The sequence below is a fragment of the Stigmatopora argus genome, chromosome 1 (assembly GCF_051989625.1).
Source record: "Stigmatopora argus isolate UIUO_Sarg chromosome 1, RoL_Sarg_1.0, whole genome shotgun sequence".
NCBI lineage: Eukaryota > Metazoa > Chordata > Actinopteri > Syngnathiformes > Syngnathidae > Stigmatopora > Stigmatopora argus.
Window position 1 is genome coordinate 3,001,848 of NC_135387.1, and position 18,840 is coordinate 3,020,687.

At 44.4% G+C, this 18,840-nt stretch overlaps 1 protein-coding gene across 4 annotated transcripts in view; it reads left to right on the top strand.

Moving 5' to 3' along the window:
• The window catches only part of pacsin1a (protein kinase C and casein kinase substrate in neurons 1a), a 55,101-nt gene that overhangs the window by 5,835 nt on the left and 30,426 nt on the right, over window positions 1-18,840 (top strand). For 2 of the 4 annotated variants that reach the window (XM_077601846.1, XM_077601710.1), the window contains exon 2: window positions 18,645-18,774. The exons of 1 other annotated variant lie outside the window; for it this stretch is intronic. In XM_077601846.1, coding sequence (XP_077457972.1) covers window positions 18,715-18,774 — 60 coding nt within the window. In that variant the 5' untranslated portion in view covers window positions 18,645-18,714. Of the gene's footprint in view, window positions 1-14,170; window positions 14,356-18,644; window positions 18,775-18,840 lie in introns of those variants that run through there. One more of the 4 variants, XM_077601794.1, reaches the window with a different exon arrangement.

Genomic DNA, 18,840 nt, shown 5'->3' on the forward strand with positions numbered 1-18,840 from the left:
CTATAGAGATGAGGTCAACAAACTGTCTTCGTGGTGCGCGGTGAACAATCTCACACTGAACACCACGGAAACTAAAGAAATAATCATGGACTTTCGCGAACACGGCACAGATCTGGCCCCACTCCTCATAAATGGAGTATGTGTAGACAGGGTCCAGTCCTTTAAATTCCTGGGGGTCCACGTCACGGATAAGCTCTCATGGTCTACTAACATCACGGCAGTAGTGAAGAAGGCTCAGAAACGACTCCATTTCCTCAGGGTACTTAGGAAGAACCACTTGGGCACCAAGCTTCTGATAACCTTCTATAGAACCACTGTAGAGAGCATCCTGGCGTACTGCATCACAGTGTGGTACGCTGGAAGCACGGCGGCAGACAAAAAGGCCATGCAGAAGGTGATTAACACTGCCCAGAGGATTGTCTGCTGCTCTCTGCCCTCACTGGAAGACATTGCCAGCCCTCGTTACCTCAGCAGAGCCAGGAACATCATAGGGGACCCTTACCACCCTGGCCACAATCTGTTCCAGCTGCTGCCCTCTGGCAGACGCTATAGGTCCCACAAAGTACGGACAAATAGGCTTAAGGACAGTTTTTTCCCCCACATCCATCAGAACTCTAAATTTGCGGTAACACAACACACATTCCTTTCTGAGGTAATATGAAAAGATGTTTGGGTGGTGATCTGCCTCCTACTAGCTGACTGAAGGTAAGTGAAAGACAGTGAGAGGTAAGTAACCTGTATCCATAACAGCAGAATGCCAATTACAAGTCCGTAACTATCACTTATTTAGGTCTTTTGCCGAGTAAACTTAGCTTATGGAGAAGCACCACCAATTTCGTCATACGCAGTTTCTGGGTGTGATGACAAGTAGGCTTTGTTGTTGTTGATAATGACGACAGGGCCTATGTCCGATTATTATTATATTATTATTATTAAAACCACACAAACAGGAAAAACCAATGGCTACTTATTGATACTTTTTCCGATTGATTAATTGGGTTTTTATTTCCAATATTTGCTCAGATTTAGCCAAACCCTTCCTTGCATCTTTGAATAAGTAAGGGTTGCTATCTGGAACACATACTATTGTGTCAACTTGATATTTGTAAACTTCCCTATATTTTGGCAATACTACACTGAACTCAGGGTTCATTTTTTCTTTATTTTTTTTACCATTCAGTGATTGTTTTTGTTCCTCCTGATACTTCATTCGATGTGGTGGAATTTATGAGGTATAAACAAAAGCCAAATTAAAAGAGTTGTAGATGTTTTGTAGATGTACCTTCAGAGTAGTACTATCATTCAGGAGAACATGAGACTTTGAGTGGAGGGTTTTGATTTCAACTAAATCAATAATTGTGTAGTTCAGGGGTCTCAAACTCGCGGCCCGCGGGCCAACTGCGGCCCTCGGGACGATAATTTGCGGCCCCCGTCTTAATATGAAAGATTAATGTTTGTGCGGCCCGCAAGATTGATATGAATGACACTTGTTGTGTTCGGAGCTGAATGAACCAATCACGGTGAGGTATACGGCTCTGGAAGGAGGGACATCGGCCTCGCTCACTCACTCATTCATTCCTCCAATCAGCTGGGCGAAGGAGAAGCCGTGAAGCCGATCACTCCGCTCGGCGCGCACACTCCTCTGCTGCACTCAGCATAGAACTGAATGAGGCGCTATGATCCGTGATCCAGCCTGTGTCAGTGTAGCCATCTCCGCGAGTGAAACGGAGAAACGGAGAGCGAAAGTGCGCCTGCGCCACAAACCCGCGCGACTGAAAGTGAAAGATCAACCCGAGACTCATTCCAAGTGGAAAAACATATTACACTGTAATAATTACAGAGCCCCATAGATGTCTCTTTCAAAGCCTGCCGTGAAGAGAAAGGTCGGTGATGAGCACAGACAGTTTCAAGAAAAGTGGGGAGTGCAATATTTTTTTGGCAGCCCGACGTGTCTCATTTGCACTGAAAAAGTTGCGGTGCACAAGGAATACAATTTGAAACGTCATTATACTACGAGACATGCTGAGGAGTACGAAAAATACCAGGGAGATGAGAGAGCCAACCAGGTTGCCAGTCTTAAAACATGTCTTCTGAGGCAACAGGATTTCTTCAAGAAGGCTACCAAAGACAGTAATGCAGCAGTCGAAGCTAGCTACGCCGTTTGTGAGTTGATTGCTAAAGCAGGAAAGCCATTCACAGGAGGTGAATGTATCAAAAAGTGCATATTACAGGCTGCACATATTGTCTGTCCAGAAAAGAAAAGTCTGTTCAACCACATCAGCCTTTCTGCCAACACCGTGGCAGAGCGCATTTCTCACCTGTCAAGTGACATTTATGATCAACTGTGTGAGAAAGCACAATGTTTCAGTGTATATTCAGTGGCTCTTGATGAGACCACAGACATCACAGACACTGCCCAGCTCGCAATATATGTTCGTGGTGTTGATGACAATTTTAAAGTAATGGAGGAGTTGCTCACAGTAATTCCAATGCATGGCCAGACCACCGCTAAGGAAATATTTCACCAGCTGTGTGATGCCATTGAGAATGCCGGTTTGCCATGGAAGAGCTTTGTTGGAATAACAACCGATGGAGCCCCATCAATGACAGGGAGGAAGAATGGACTAGTAGCACTTGTTAAAAAAAACGGGAGGGTGTGGAGGAGGCCATAGCTCTGCACTACATTATACATCAGCAGGCCCTTTGCAGCAGATGCCTGAAGTTTGACAATGTGATGTCTGTCGTTGTGAAATGCATCAACCAAATCAGATCCAGGGGCTTAAAGCACAGAAGGTTCCGTGCTTTTTTTTAGAGGAAATTGAGTCAGAATATGGGGATGTGCTCTACTTCACTGAGGTACGTCGGCACAGCAGGGGAAACGTGTTGAAGAGATTTTTTGAGTTGAGAGCAGAAGTAAAAGACTTCATGGAGATAGACGGGGTTGCTGTTCCTGTGCTAAGTGATCCCAAATGGCTCATGGACTTGGCTTTTCTTGTTGATATCACACATGAGCTTAATGTACTGAACAAGAAGCTACAAGGCCAGGAGCAACTTGTCAGTGCTGCCTATGACAACGTGAGAGCATTCTGCACTAAACTTGTGTTATGGAAAGCCCAGCTCTCTCAGACAAACCTTTGCCATTTCCCAGCATGCAAGGCTCTCGTGGATGCAGGCACACCATTCAGTGGTGAGAAGTATGTTGAGGCCATTTCGAAGCTACAGGAGGAATTTGATCACAGATTTGCAGACTTCAAGACACACAAAGCCACATTTCAAATTTTTGCGGACCCCTTCTCCTTTGATGTGCAAGATGCCCCTCCTGAGCTTCAAATGGAGCTCATTGACCTGCAGTGCAACTCTGCACTCAAAGCCAAGTTCAGCGAGGTGAGTGGAGAAGCAGACAAGCTTGGGCAATTTTTGAGAGAGTTGACCCCCAGCTTCCCTGAACTTTCCCGAATGTTCAAGCGGACCATGTGCCTTTTTGGGAACACATACTTGTGTGAGAAGCTCTTCTCCACCTTGAACTTCAATAAGTCCAAGTACAGGTCCAGACTTACTGATGAGCATCTTCAAGCTCTACTGAGGGTCTCCACTGCTTCCTCCCTCAAGCCAAATGTGACTCACCTATGTGAGAAGAAGCGCTGCCAGGTCTCTAGCAGCAAGGAGTAGGCAAGAGAAGCCGAGTTCAGAATATTTCATGTTCAATGTTCCATTCAAGTTCAGAAAGTTAAAGGTTAAAGAGCTGTTAATACAGACATTTGAAACGGAAAAAAAAAAATTCATTTTCTCTACTTAGGCAGCCAGTGTATATCTCTCATTATTATTATTTTATTTTTGTATTACTGATTGATTTTTTTATTCATCTTTAAGTTAATTTATTTAATTCATTATTTTTTGTTAAAAAATCAAGATATTTGATAACGTTGGAATGTTTTATCAGCGCTTTTCTTGTGGAAATCCTGATGCGGCCCAGTCTCCCCCAGACTCGGCCTCTAGCGGCCCCCAGGTAAATTGAGTTTGAGACCCCTGGTGTAGTTAGTTTCTAATTTAGTCTGTTCTTTTTCTCAGCATTATTCTAATGTGCAAGTTGAGAAGAGGTGACACGACATTAATGTAACACTCGCAATAAAACCATCTATCTATTCAACAACATTCTTGTTTTAATAAAAAACAGCCCGAAGACGCTCCCTGGGTTCCCCTTCCCATGGGCTCACCACCTGTGGGAGGGTCCAAAAAGTTTAGATGCGCAGATAACTGGGCTGCAGCCAAGGAGGACTCTGGTGGTCTCCCTGAAAGAAAAACACGGGCATGGGAGGAGTTCGATGAGGTCATGGAGAGCAACATCCGCGTGGCCTCAAAGAAATTTTGGTCCACCATTCGACGTCACAGGAGGGAAAGCGGTACACCATCAACACAGTGTATATTGGGGTGGAGCATTGCTGACCTCTACTCAGGATGTTGTGAATCGGTGGGGCGAATAATTTGAAAACCTCCTCAACTCCTTAGACTTGCCTTCCCATGAGGAAGCAGAGTCTGAGGACTCTGAGGCAGCTTCTCCGATCTGAAGTCACTTAGGTGATTAGATAGTTCCACAGTGGCAAGCCTCTGGGGGTGGCTGAGATCCATTCAGAGTTTCTTAAGGCTCAGGATGTTGTGGGCATGTCTTGTTTGACACGCCTCTGCAGTAGATCGGCTCTATACCCTCAGCAGGGTTCTTGGTGGTCATAGCAGTTCGCCCAACAAGTTTACATGTGCTTTGTGGACTTGGAGAAGGCGTTGGACCATGTTCCCCAGGGAGTCTTGGGGGCAGGGGGTACTCAGGGAGTATGGGGTACTGGAAACCGCTATTCGTGGGCTTTGGTCCCTGTATGACCGTCAGAGTCTGGTCCATGTAGCCAGTGGTATGTCGGATCCGTTCCCAATGGGGGTTGGACTCCGCCAGGGCTGCCTTTATGTCACCAATTCTGTTCAAAACTTTTATGGACAGAATATCTAGACGCAGCCTTGGCATTGAGAGGATCCGGTTTGGTGGCCTCAGTATTGTATCCTTGCCTTTTGCAGATGGTGTGATTCTGTTGGCTTCATTAGGCCGCGATCTCCAACTCTCATTGGAATGATTTGCAGCCGAGTGTGAAGCGTTCAGACTGAGAATCAGCACCTCTCATGCCCTCTGTGGGTCCGGGATGAAGCCCTCCCCCAAGTGGAGGAGTTTAAGTATTTTGGGGTCTTGTTCACGAGCGAGAGAAAGATGGAGCAGGAGATCGACAGGCGGATCGTTGCGGTGTCTGAACTTATGTGGACTCTGCATTGGTCTGTCGTTGTGAAAAAAGAGCTGAGCCTAAAGGTGAAGCTCTCTATTGACCAGTCAATCTACGTTTCTACCTTCATCTATAGTCACAAGCTATGGTTCGTGACCGAAAGATTTTTTTTTGAAATTGTGGCGGATGGTGGTATGATTGTGAGTGAGTATGGTCGTTTGCCATACGGCTGACTGGCAACCAGTCTAGAGTGTAGTCTGCCTTTCGCCCAAAGTCATCTGGGTTAGGCTCCGGCAACCCCTGCAACCCTTTTGAGGATGTGAGGTATGGAAAGTGAATGAATGAATAATGATGTTAATGTTGTTGTTTGAATTCTTAATGCTGTGTTTATTAGATGTTCATGTGTTCGTGCGGTCTCTCTATGTTGCCTACTGTTAGCTTCCTCTTGTTCACCTGCATTTCAACACTGGCAGATTTTGGATATACTTGTTATTCATTTTCTCTTCTCATCTCATCTCATCTTCTCTCAATTTATCCAAAGTCAAGTCGCGGAAGCCCAGACTTCCCTCTCCCCAGCCACTTCATCCAACTCTTCCAGGAGTATCCCAAGATGTGTCCGAGGTCGGCCCCGCAGCCTCCTCCCGGTGGGACGTAAAACCTCCCCAGGGCGCCGTCCAGGGTGCATCCTGATCAGATACCCGAGCCAAACCATCTGGCTCCTATCGACCCGGAGGAGCAGCGGCTCTACTCTGAGCGCCTCCCGGATGACCAAGCTTTTCACCTTATCTCTAAGAGTGAGTCTGGACATCCTGCAGAGGAAACTCATTTCAGCCGCTTGTATCCGGGATCTTGTTCTTTCGGTCACGACCCACAGCTCGTGACCATAGATGAAGGTAGGAACATAGATAGTAAATTCAGAGACTCACCTTTTGGCTCAACTACTTCTTCACCATGACGGACTGGTGCAGAGTCGACATCACTGCAGACATTGCTGCGATCGCCTGTCGATCTCCTGTTCCATTCTTCCCTCACTCGTGAACAAGACCCCAAGGTACTTAAACGCCTCCACCTGGGGAAGGACCTGACCCCTGAGGGCATGCTACTTTTTTCGACTGGGGACCATGGTCGCAGATTTGGAGATGCTGATTCTCATCCCAAGCGAGATGTTGCAGAGGCGTGGCAACCAAGACAACCCCACAACATCCAGAGCCTTTAGGATTTCCAGGCAGATCTCATCCACCCCTGGGGCCTTGCCACCGAGGAGCTTTTTAACCACCACAGTGACTTCAACCCCAGAGATAAGAGAGTCCGCCCCATAGTCCCCCAGATCTGCTTCCTCATGCGAAGGTGTGTCGATGGAGTTGAGGAGGTCTCCAAAGTTTCGGCCCACCGATTCACAACATCCTGCGTCGAGATCAGCAGCGCCCCAACCCCACTATACACTGTGTTGATGAACTGCTTCCGCCTTTCTGAGATGCCGGATGGTGGACCAAAATTTCCTTGAAGCCACCCGGAAGTCGTTTTCCATGGCCTCACCGAAATCCTCCCATTCCCGGGTTTTTGCCTCGGAGAGGAGCAGAGCTGCGTGCCGCTTGACCACCCGGTACCCGTCAGCTGCCTCCGGAGTCCCATGGGCCAAAAGGGCCCAATAGGATGCAGCTCCCATCAGCCGCCTCAGCAATAGAAGAGCGAAACATGGTCCACTCGGCTTCAATGTCCCCCGCCACCTCCTGGACATGAGAGAAACTCTGTCGGAGGTGGGAAATGAAACTCCTTCTAACAGGTGACTCCGCTAAGCGTTCCCAGCAGACCCTCACAAAACATTTGGGTCTCCCGGGCATCCGCACCCACCATCATAGCCAACTCACCACCAGGTGGTGAGCGGTTGACAGCCCCTCTCTTTACCCAAGTGCCCAAGACATGCGGCCGCAGGTCCGATGACACGACCACAAAATCTGGTTCGAAGTGCACATATGGACACATGGTGTTCATTATTGTCAATCCACACCAAGCACAGAAATCCAACAGTAGAACACCATTCGGGTTCCGTTCAGTGGGGGGGCGTTCTTCCCAATCACCCCCCTCCAGGTCTCACTGTCATTGCCCACGTTAGCATTGAAGTCCACCCATCAGTAAAAGGGAGCACCCCCCTCCAAGGACTCCAAACCGTATTTACCATATCTTCACACCTATAGGGCGCATGTAAAAGTCTAAAATGTTCTCTAAAATGGTCGATGCGCCCAAACGGTCGGTGTGTTTTGTCTGTGCACTAAACTCAATTTTTGTATGGCCCTGACCACTTGAGTGACTGGTTTTATTTCTTGCCGGCACGCTACTTATTGCGATCAACCCAGCGGACGTTCACTCTAAAAATAGCCTCCCCACGCATTCCAAGTATTATGGTAAATCCATTCAAAACATCCCCGGGGAGTGGCAAGGCATTTGACTTCCGTGTGCTTTCAGCGCTTTTAACCCGCAAAAACATTCTCAATACTTAAAAAAAGAGCATATCAGAACTATACAGAGGAAATGCTTGGCGTGAATGACAACACAATGCGGGTGTGAACGCTTGGAAAACGGACTGAAGCCATGGATCGAACACAATTATACAGCTTTGCTAACGGATTGCTAGCGGATTGCTAATGGATTGCTAACGGATGGCCAACATTGTAGTTCGGGCAGGCAGCGTCGCACGAGTTACGGCTTGGGAGTGATGCATGTTGCGAGTTACAACGGATTGTGGATGACTGGACTCAAGTGTCGGCTAGCACTGTTGTTTGAGGTTTCGCCAAAGCTGGAATCAAGTTGTCGGAATACACAACTCTGACTGACAGTGGAGCCTAGCATGTTAAATGCCTAACTCTTTATATCAAAGTGTACCTTTGACCTCAATAACGCATTATCAAACTCAGTTTTGCTCGTGCTGTCTTTAAAAAAGCCCGCTAGTGCCAAGCCTAACATACGCTAGCAGCTACCATAACATACGCTAGCGGATAGCATAACATACGCTAGCGGCTACCATAACATACGCTAGTGGATAGCATAACATACGCTAGCAGATAGCATAACATACGCTAGCAGATAGCATAACATACGCTAGCTGTTAGCATAACATAGGTATGCTAGCGGATAGCATAACATACGCTAGCAGCTAGCATAACATAGGTACGCTAGCAGGTAGAAAAACAGGCACACTAGCGGCTAGCATAACATAGGTACGCTAGCGGCTAGAAAAACAGGCACGCTAGCGCCCTATCAGATGAGGCGTACAATGTATTCACAAAAAACGAAAAGAGACTGCGCCCTATCACACAGTGTGTTTTATAGGTGTGAAAATACGGTACTCGCATACAAGCCGCTTTTGTCGGACAAAAAAATGATGACTGAATCGAGGGTACGGTTTATATGTGCATAAAAACATGACATGCACGAAACTGAATATCAACGTTGCCATGGCACGATAACGTCACGACAAAATGGCACCGTGACCTCGCGACGCAATGGCGTCGTGACCTCGCGACACAATGGCGTCATGACCTCGTGACACAATGGCGTCATGACGCAAGCGAATGCGGCGGACACGGTTATTTATTTCAAAATAGAGAAAAGATAAACAGATAAAAGGCTAAACAAAATTCATTTTGACGTCTATGAATGGAATTCATGAAAAAAGCGTATCTTGCATAAAACGCAAAACGTTCCCGTCACTGCTCGGCACGGCCATCTTAGCGAGGTCGGGGCGCGCTCATCTTAATGAGGTAGGGGCGCGCTCATCTTAATGAGGTCGGGGCACTGCGTCTACATTTTTTTCCACCAGAGGTGAGTAGCGTTGATTTTGAAATTTAAAAAAATTCCACCTTGATTTTTTTTCGTTTTATTTCTTGTTCGAAAGTGACAACTATTGGAGTAATATGAACCATCGAAAGAAATTAGATATTTTGACATTAGAAGCAATATGGCTGCCACAACATCTTAAACTTCTGGTAAGAAAATTGTGATTTCTGTAATTAGAAAGCATCAGGTTCTCATCAATATAGAATTATTTATTTTTTCAAATTGGATAATTTGATATTTTGCATTTACAAATACAGGCATATTAACTTTCTGATTATATTGACCCTAATAATGTGCTTTTGATTCATACAGTATCCCAGAAATACCACAAATTTTCATAAGATTTTCCCTTCAAAGTAACGCATTTGTACTCCCTATTAAAACCAGGAATATGGAGGTGAAAATTGGGAATCAGGGGGCGGCTGATATGCGAGAAATTCAGAAATTCAAAAATTTCAAGGCAACTTTCAGGCTGTGGCTTATACGTGCGGGCAGCTTATATGCGAGTAAATACGGTAGGTCCCATCCCCCCACCCGAAGATGGAGGGATGCTAGCCTCTCGTCCATCGGGGTAAACCCCGCCATACAGGCACCGAGCGGGGCGCAACAAGCATGCCCACACCCACTCGGCGCCTCTCACTGTGAGCAACTCCAGAGTGGAAGTGTCCAACCCCGGTTATTCTTTTTAAGACATTAATGAATAATTTAATGATAATTTTCTCTCATTTGTGTGTTTCTTACAAAAAAAATGACCAATTTTATAGGGTTCAGTTGGTAGTTGTGTGATGACTGTGGAACAACTTAGAGAATTTACATGTAAGCTCTACTTCTGACATTTTCAACTTACGAAAAAAGTTCTGGAACCAATTAATTTCTTAAGTAGAGGTATGACTGTATAGGTATCTCATCTCTCATCTCATTTTCTGAACTGCTTTATCCTCATTAGGGTCGTGGAGTGCTGGAGCCTATCCCAGTTGACTCTGGGCCAGAGGCGGGGGACACCCTGAATCGGTGGCCAGCCGATCGCAGGGCACAAGGATGTACAAGTATGAGGCTCACATTGGAATGACGTCTTCCATTACTTTTACCCACTAAGACAGAAAAGAGGGTTGTTACGTCTTATAATAAGACGATCGTCTGTACGGAACCTCCATTGGCCATATGGAAAACCATAGTTACAAATCATCACAACAAAGTACAGTAATCCCTCGAATATCGCACATAATGTAGATCTGACAGATCACCCCTATTATTACTACATGCCATACATGTGTTATAATGTTTTCGCGCCTATACAAAATGCGGTGCGTTTAGGGCACATCATGTAAAAACAACGATTCATAAATCAACTCTACTTTCAGTTGTAACAAATAAAAGTTGAGTTTACACACTTAGAGAAGGTGAAGAAATTCAATCACTCATCTATTAGGATTGTTCAGCCATTTCTGGCCAACATTAAAAAAATCAACTCTCTACGTTGCGCGGTTTGGACAAACGTAGCGAGAGAATCTTAACATACACACACACATCCATAAATCACGCCTTATAAGGATTATAGATGACCGGCGAGGTCGAAGCCTCCACTTTGGAATGCAGAAGATTGTGCTGCCATCTTGGTGCGCTTCAATTGTTTACGCCTTTCCCAGCTCGATACGAAATGAAAACTCTTCTTTTTTGGGTACCTGGGCGTTTCGTCGAAAGATGTTTGGTCGACGGATGTTTGGTCGATGGACGTTTGGTCGACGGACAGTTCGTCGAACGGACGTTTCGTCGAACGGACGTTTCGTCCTCGCCGGGTTCGCTCGCTCTCAAAATTATAACCATGAGAGAGAGAGACAGAGAGTTAACTGTTGAAAGCGATCCACCAGGTAATCTCTTGCTCTCAAAATTATAATCATGAGAGAGAGTGAGTTTGTAATTGCATTGACAATGTAAGAGCATTAATATCTAAATATCTAATATCAAAATTATCAATAGGTTGCGTATTATTGGCGTGTGTGTTCATGTTATTCGTCGCCGTATTCGCTCGCTCCAGCACTCATCAAATGCCGTAACACCACCTTCAGATCAGGGGACAAGGTACAATACAGCGCTGCCAGAGCAGAGCTGAAGAGAGGCATTAAAAAGGCCTCGGCAGCATATACAAAGAAAATTGAGGAGCACTTCACAGGAAATAACCCAAAGAAGATGTGTCAGGGAATACGACATATTACCAATTACAAGAACAATAATCTGTTAATGCAGATGCCTCACTAGCGGAGGAACTGAACCGTTTCTTTGCCCGCTTTGAGACTGACAAATCAGACCCAGTCTCAACACCCCCACCACCACCCTGCAGCAATACACTGAAGTTTCAGGAATAGGAAGTGAGACTGGTAATGCGGTCTGTGAACACCAGGAAGGCTGCAGGCCCTGATGGAGTACCTGGGAAGGTGCTCAAAGCCTGTGCTGACCAGCTGGCTGGAGTTTTCACAAAAATGTTCAATTGTTCCCTGCAACAATCCATCATTCCATCCTGCCTGAAATCTGCCACCATTATCCCTGTCCCCAAAAAGCCAACCATTGACAGCCTGAATGATTATAGGCCTGCTGCACTCACGCCCATGATCATGAAGTGCTTTGAAAAGTTGGTCGCCCGCCATATCAGGAATACAATCCCTCCCTCAGTTGACCCTCACCCGTTTGCTTATAAAGCAAACAGGTCCACTGAGGATGCTATCGCCATTGCTCTACACACAGCACTGAGCCACCTGGAGCACCATGGGAATTTCGTGAGGATGCTTTTCATTGTCTATAGCTCAGCCTTCAACACTATAATACTGGACATTCTGACTAACAAACTCTCCCACCTTGGACTATCCTCTTCCATCTGCTGCTGGATAAAGAACTTCTTAACCAACCGACCACAAACTGTTAGACTTGGCCCCCACCTCTCTTCCTCCATTACACTGAGCACTGGCTCCCCTCAAGGCTGTGTACTGAGTCCTCTTCTGTACTCCCTGTACACATATGACTGTACACCAACCCACCAGTCTAACCCCATCATCAAATTTGCCGATGACACCACTGTGGTCGGACTCATCTCAGGAGGGGATGAGTCGGCCTACAGAGATGAGGTCAACAAACTGTCTTCGTGGTGCTCGGTGAACAATCTCGCACTGAACACCACAAAAACTAAAGAAATAATCCTGGACTTTCGCAAACACAGCACAGATCTGGCCTCACTCCTCATAAATGGAGTATGTGTAGACAGCGTCCAGTCCTTTAAATTCCTGGGGGTCCACGTCACGGATAAGCTCTCCTGGTCTACAAACACCACGGCAGTAGTTAAGAAGGCCCAGAAACGACTCAATTTCCTCAAGGTACTCAGGAGGAACAACTTGAACACTAAGCTTCTGGTAACCTTCTATAGAGCCACTGTGGAGAGCATCCTGGCATACTGCATCACAGTGTGGTATGCTGGAAGCACGGCAGGAGACAAAAAGGCCATGCAGAAAGTGATTAACACTGCCCAGAAGATTGTTGGCTGCTCTCTGCCCTCACTGGAAGACATTGCCAGCCCTCGATACCTCAGCAGAGCCAGGAACATCATCGGGGACCCATACCACCCTGGTCACAATCTGTTCCAGCTGCTGCCCTCTGGCAGACGCTATTGGTCCCACAAAGTACGGACAAATAGGCTTAAGGACAGTTTTTTCCCACATCCATCAGGACTCAAACTTGCGGTAACACGACGCACAATCCTTTCTGCGTAATAACTTCGGGGTGAGGTAATATGAATAGACGTTGGGCGGTGATCTGCCTCCTACTGGCTGACTGAAGGTAAGTGAAAGACAGTGAGAGGTAAGTGATCCGCTCGGGGGTGATGCGATGTATCCATCACGGCAGAATGCCAAATTACGAGTCCGAAATTACCACTTATTTGGGTCTTTTGCCGGGAAAACGCACCTTATGGAGAAGCACTACCAATTTTGTCATATGCAGTTTCTGGGTATGATGACAATTAGGCTTTTTGTCGAGTCAATGATGATGACAAAGCATATGTCCGATTATTATTATTACCTCCACTGTTTTCCCTGGGATTGCTGCATCTTCACTACAGCTTGCCCCTTGGCCTTCCCTCACGTCACTTCACTCTCTGCTTTCATGTCAATCGTTGTTACCTGTCACCACCCAGACGCTGATGTCTCTCCCAGCTTATCTCTGTCACGCTGCCTAAGCCCATCTCTCAATGAAAGACCTCCCTGTCTCGCGATTAGCATGCCCTTTAGGCCCCGGTGGATACACTGGGTGATTGCGCCTTTGCTTGTCCCCCATGAAAATTCTGGCCAGCATAACATTTCCATAATTCCTTATTTTACGTCTCAACTACTGTTGTCTAAACTAAAGAAGGGCTAAAGAGGAGCAGGGTAAAATTAGTTCATCTCTATGAAATCTTCTTAGTGTAACAAGCTTATGTTTGTTGTGATTCTCATTTAGCGCTAGTAGATAATCACGGACACTCAAATGTATCAGGAACGTGTCAAACTGTGACTTTATTTACTTCTGGATTTACTGAGCGTTTGAAATTCAAACCATATACTATACATCATGTTAGAAGTTAACTGAAGATGCCTGTAAACCAGGGGTGGCCAAGTCTGGTCCTCGAGAGCCCCTATTCAGTTGTTTTCCCTATCCCCCTCCTCTACCACACCTGAATCAAATGATCAACTCATCAGCAAGCTGTCCAAAAGCTTCATACTGATCCTGATTATTTGATTCAGGTGTATTAGTGGAGGGAGACATGGAAAACAGACTGGATAGGGGCTCTCGAGGACCGGACTTGGCCACCCCTGCTGTAAACTGTTTTGTATCTTTGTGTCTGTGCTACCCTTGGCATAACGTCAAGGTTCACTTGACACATTTTTGAATAAGAATCACACATGGATGGCTAAATTGCCATGGCCACCTTGCCGTTCCGCCAGATTTGTGGCATGGCCTTCACTAATTTGCATATCAACCTCACATTTGTGTCCGATCCACCCTTTTGCACTTCTTCCAGGCTCCCTCCCTCCCCCTCTAAAGCTATTCAAGTGGCACACGGCCGGATTATCCTTCAGCATCTGAGACATACTTGTTTGGTTGCACTAGTCCGCTCTGGATTTTCTTTCACAACATAGGTCATTGTCAAAGTTGCTTTAGCTTTCAGATGACCTCTCATTAGAGATACATTTGGAATTTACCACTTTTACAGTTTTTGCTGTTTTTAATGGAGGTAATGATGGTAAGTGTATATGCAGAACAACATGCGGTTAAAATATATATTTTCACAGCTGTGGTTGTGAAACACATTGAATACAATGTTATTGTGAAGAATATGAATTGAGGTAGTCTTAGAAATGTATTAGTATGGCTATTATGGGAACCTCCCAAGCAGTGAGTGTACTGAAAAATGAGATGGATGTTTATAATTTCATTTTTCATTACTCTTACAGCACCACCTCCCACTATTGTTTTCTCTTTTCTTTCTCCTGGGATGCATGAAATGTCAGTAGTGGAAGATGCTTTTGTGTGTGCGTGTTTGCTCCGCAGCCTTGTGAGTCACCAGTCTTGTATGAATTTTGGATTGTTCAGTTTTGTCGTGTCTTTCCCGATAACATGCATACATTGTGCATGGATGCAAAACAGTAGAGAGGACAGGATTCTTTTTTCAGAATTAATGACTGCTTTTTAATCTTTTCATGCTTCATATCAAGTTGCTTCATACTATATAATTATAAATATTTTCTTTGCCAAATATATTTTGTTTCATTGACTGATATAGTATAAAAATATAAAAGAAAAGAAAAATTGTAAAATATGTCAAATATAGTGTCAGTCTGAAAATAATAATATTAGATGATAATCTATAGATGGATAGAAAGAAGTAAAATGTTCAGTAATGCTAATCTGAAAAATAAACTATTTAATTGCAAGGAAAATTCAAATGAGTGTTCGAGTTCAGTCAACCAAACACCATTATTAGAGCATGTTACATCACAGTCTAATGAGGAAGTCACAGTGGAAAGCATCCATCTAGGAAGTGAAATGGATTTGGGTTTCTTCCCAATTCACAGGGACTTATATTGGTTCTTAATAACATCAGTTGCAGGTGGGGCATTTTGGATTCGGGCCTTTATTGGGCACTTATGGACCTAGGCCTCCTCTATTCCCACCACTATATTTTCACAATTTTGAGTTTTGAGTTTGATTTATTTAATTAGGGACAGCACATGTTAATGAACATATTCATATTTATTTGAATGAACATATATATAGAAATATATAAGATTGTAGCTGAGGGCTGATTTCCATCTTTAGTCCCTTGTGTAGGTTGAAGATAAACAATGACACACACTAGACATACAGTGAGTGCTACTCATACAGAGGTAGCAGAGTGTTTAGACCAGGGATGGCCAAACCGGTCCTCGAGGGCCGCTGTGGGTGCAGGTTTTTGTTCCAACCGATCCAGCACAGACATTTTGACCAATGAGATTTCTGAAGAAAACAAGAAGCACCTGACTGCAATCCACTGATTGCACTTGTAGGACACCCGATTGGTGAAAAGGTGTCATCTTGATGGGTTGGAATGAAAACCCGCACCCACTGCGGCCCTTTGTGGAATAGTTTGGACACCCCTGGTTTAGACGGTGTTGTGATCGCAATTTAGTTTGTCTAAGAGCCAGGCTTTAAGATGGTTGGCAAAGAGGTTCAGAAACGGGAGTTCACGTATGTTAATTGGGATTGAGTTCCAGGTATGTGCGGCACAGACAGAGAATGTGCTTTGGCTGAATGCACTCTTTTTGAAGGGAACTACACAGTCACCTCTAGAGCCAGCCCTTGTTGATGTTTTGGATTGTTTTGTACAAAATCTTGCAATGGAGGAGGAGCTTTGTGATGATTTTCATTGCCTTCAATGGCAGCCACTGATATTCATTCATTCAATCATCTTCCATACCGCACATCCTTGTAAGGGTTGCGGGAGTAGGTGGAGCCTAACCCAGTTGACTTTGGGCGAAAGGCGGACTACACCCTAGAGTGGTCACCAGACAGCCGTAGGGCACACAGAGAGACAAAGTACCATCCGCACTCACAATCATATTGCAACTGGCGGGAATCGAGCCCACGCCTGCCTGCACCGAGTCAGGCGAGTGAACCTCTACACCACAACGCAGCCAGCCCCTGATATATGACTGCTAATGTGATGGGTGCTACTCTACTGAAAATAATTTATTTCAGATAGGTTCTCCAAGTCAGGAAATAAAAAAGCTTTTTTAAGTTTTTTGTTTGTTTGTTTTATTTTCCCGATGGGACAACACTTTACGCTCACACTCATAGTTATTGGCAATTTAGAGTGTTCAATCAACCTGCAGTTTTTGGGATGTGGGAGGAAACCGGAGTACCCGGAGGAAATCCACGCAAGGCCCCGCGACCCTTGTGAGGATAAGAAGTTAAGAAAATAAATGGAAGAATGTTATAAGGCTTTAAAAAGAATTCAGTAAAATACTTTGTCTTTTGTGTGGCTTTTACTGAAGTCTTTTTTATCTGCTCATTTTTCGATGGTTTAAACGAAATGTGCATATTAAAGGCAATGTGGTATTGGTCCTTGCTGAAATGATATTTAAAAAAAACACGACTGACTGATATAATAGACCAGTGATGACAAAAATTCACATTTTAAACAGGCTTAAAATCAGAGCATAAGAGTTACTGCCAATAACTTACAGATTCAGCACTCACTAGTTCCCAGCTTTTATGTCTTTATAGGGAAATTGTCATATTGTCCTTACATCATCTTTAATTCGCATGAACAGAACATTATTGAGATCCGTATCAGCAGATGGACTAGCTTTGTGAAATTTAGTTATCAATTGCTTGTATTTTTATATTTGCAATGGAGTAGTTTAGATGTGCAATGTCCGTCTTTTTGTTTTGTTTTTAGAAAATGTAGTCCAGATTAGTTGGTGGTTTGTCACAATGCCACTTGAAATCGTTCATAATTATAAATTGGATATTTATTTTCATTCATTCATCTTCTGAACCGCTTATCCTCACAAGAGTCACGGGGGTACTGGAGCCTATCCCAGCTGACTTCGGGCACCAGGCTGGGGACAGAATTGGTGGCCAGCCATTCGCGGGGCACAACGAGACGGACAACAATACACATTCACACTCATACCTATGGGCAATTGAGTGTTCAACCAGCCTGAAATGCATGTTTTTGGGATGTGAGAGGACACTAGAGAACCAGGAGAAAACCCATGGAGCCCTGCAGGAGAACATGGGAACTCCATACAGTGAGGACGGACCTGGGATCGAACCCTCGACACCAGAACTGCTAAACTCTCGGCCACCTTAGATTGTAGTTTTCTGCAAATTTTGAAAAAAAAAAATCTTTCTCATCACAATATAGAAAATAGATTTAGAATAGATAAATTAATTGAGTACAACAACAAGACAAAGTACGTTCATGTATCAGCTATATTTATTAATGACATACGAGTACGCACACGCTTTCTCCAGGTACTCCGGTTTCCTCCCACATTCCAAAAACATGCATGGTAGGCTGATTGGACACTATAAATTGCCCCTAGATATGAGTGTGAGCGTGAATGGTTGTTTGTCTCCTTGTGCCCTGCACCATGATTTGCAAATAAATTATTTAAAAATATGATTTTCTGTTTTTTTCCACATTCTTCTCTCATGGTTGAGGTTTATCCATGTTGACAATTACAGGCCTCTCTAATCTTTTCAAGTAGGATAACTTGCACAATTGGTGGTTGACTAAATACTTATTTGCCCCACTGTATTTGCAACACAATTCCTTCTTTTAGCATTTACCAATCAGTAAGTTAGCTTATGCATGTCCGAAAAATGTTTTCTTTTCTCTCAAATAACTCCACAAACTTGTTTTAAGGTCAAATATGTAAATAAAGATACTTCTCAATCAATATATAATTTGTGGTACATGCATGTGATTCTTCTACAGGAGTGACACAAAAAGTTTTCTTTTTTTGTCTTTCTCAGTTACTTCACTCACAATGACATTCCAAAAACTCCCGGTTCTATGGAAATATAAAAGGAGACGTTTTATTATAAGACTGTGTGTAAAAATAAACTATAGCTTGTCTGAGAGGCAGAATAATTTCCATAGGCCTTGCTCAATGCCCTTCCCATCAAGTTCTAGCTTTATACACTGATATAATATATGCTCTAGTCACCTGAAACAAAAACTAGTAGCTGAAAATTGTTTAAATTATTTGTAAGGTGTCCATTTAACTTTGTTGGGCAAGCTGAGTGGCTGGAATCAGGATCATGCACGTGTGATGGCAGTCTTTTCTAGGACACGCCAGTATGAGATGTGCATTGCTGTTCCTTGGGGCAAGAAAATGGGATGCGTGGCTGAGGAAGCTATTTTTATGTGATTATTATTAACATTTCACCACAACATGGCTGCATAGTTATTTCAGTGCTGTAATAATAATTCAAGGACCACTTGCTTTTAATTTATATCTTTTCTCCATCTTCTTACAGTGCACACGAAACCAGGCACCGTTGCAGAGTACAGGTTTGCTTGAGAAAGGGCACTGCACCATCCACACAAATGTCTGGCTCCTACGATGAAAGTGCAGGTGCTGATGACACCATGGACAGCTTTTGGGAGGTACAAAATATAAGATGAAAATATTCAACCTTCAAAACTGAATTCTTTGTTAATTAAAAAAACGCA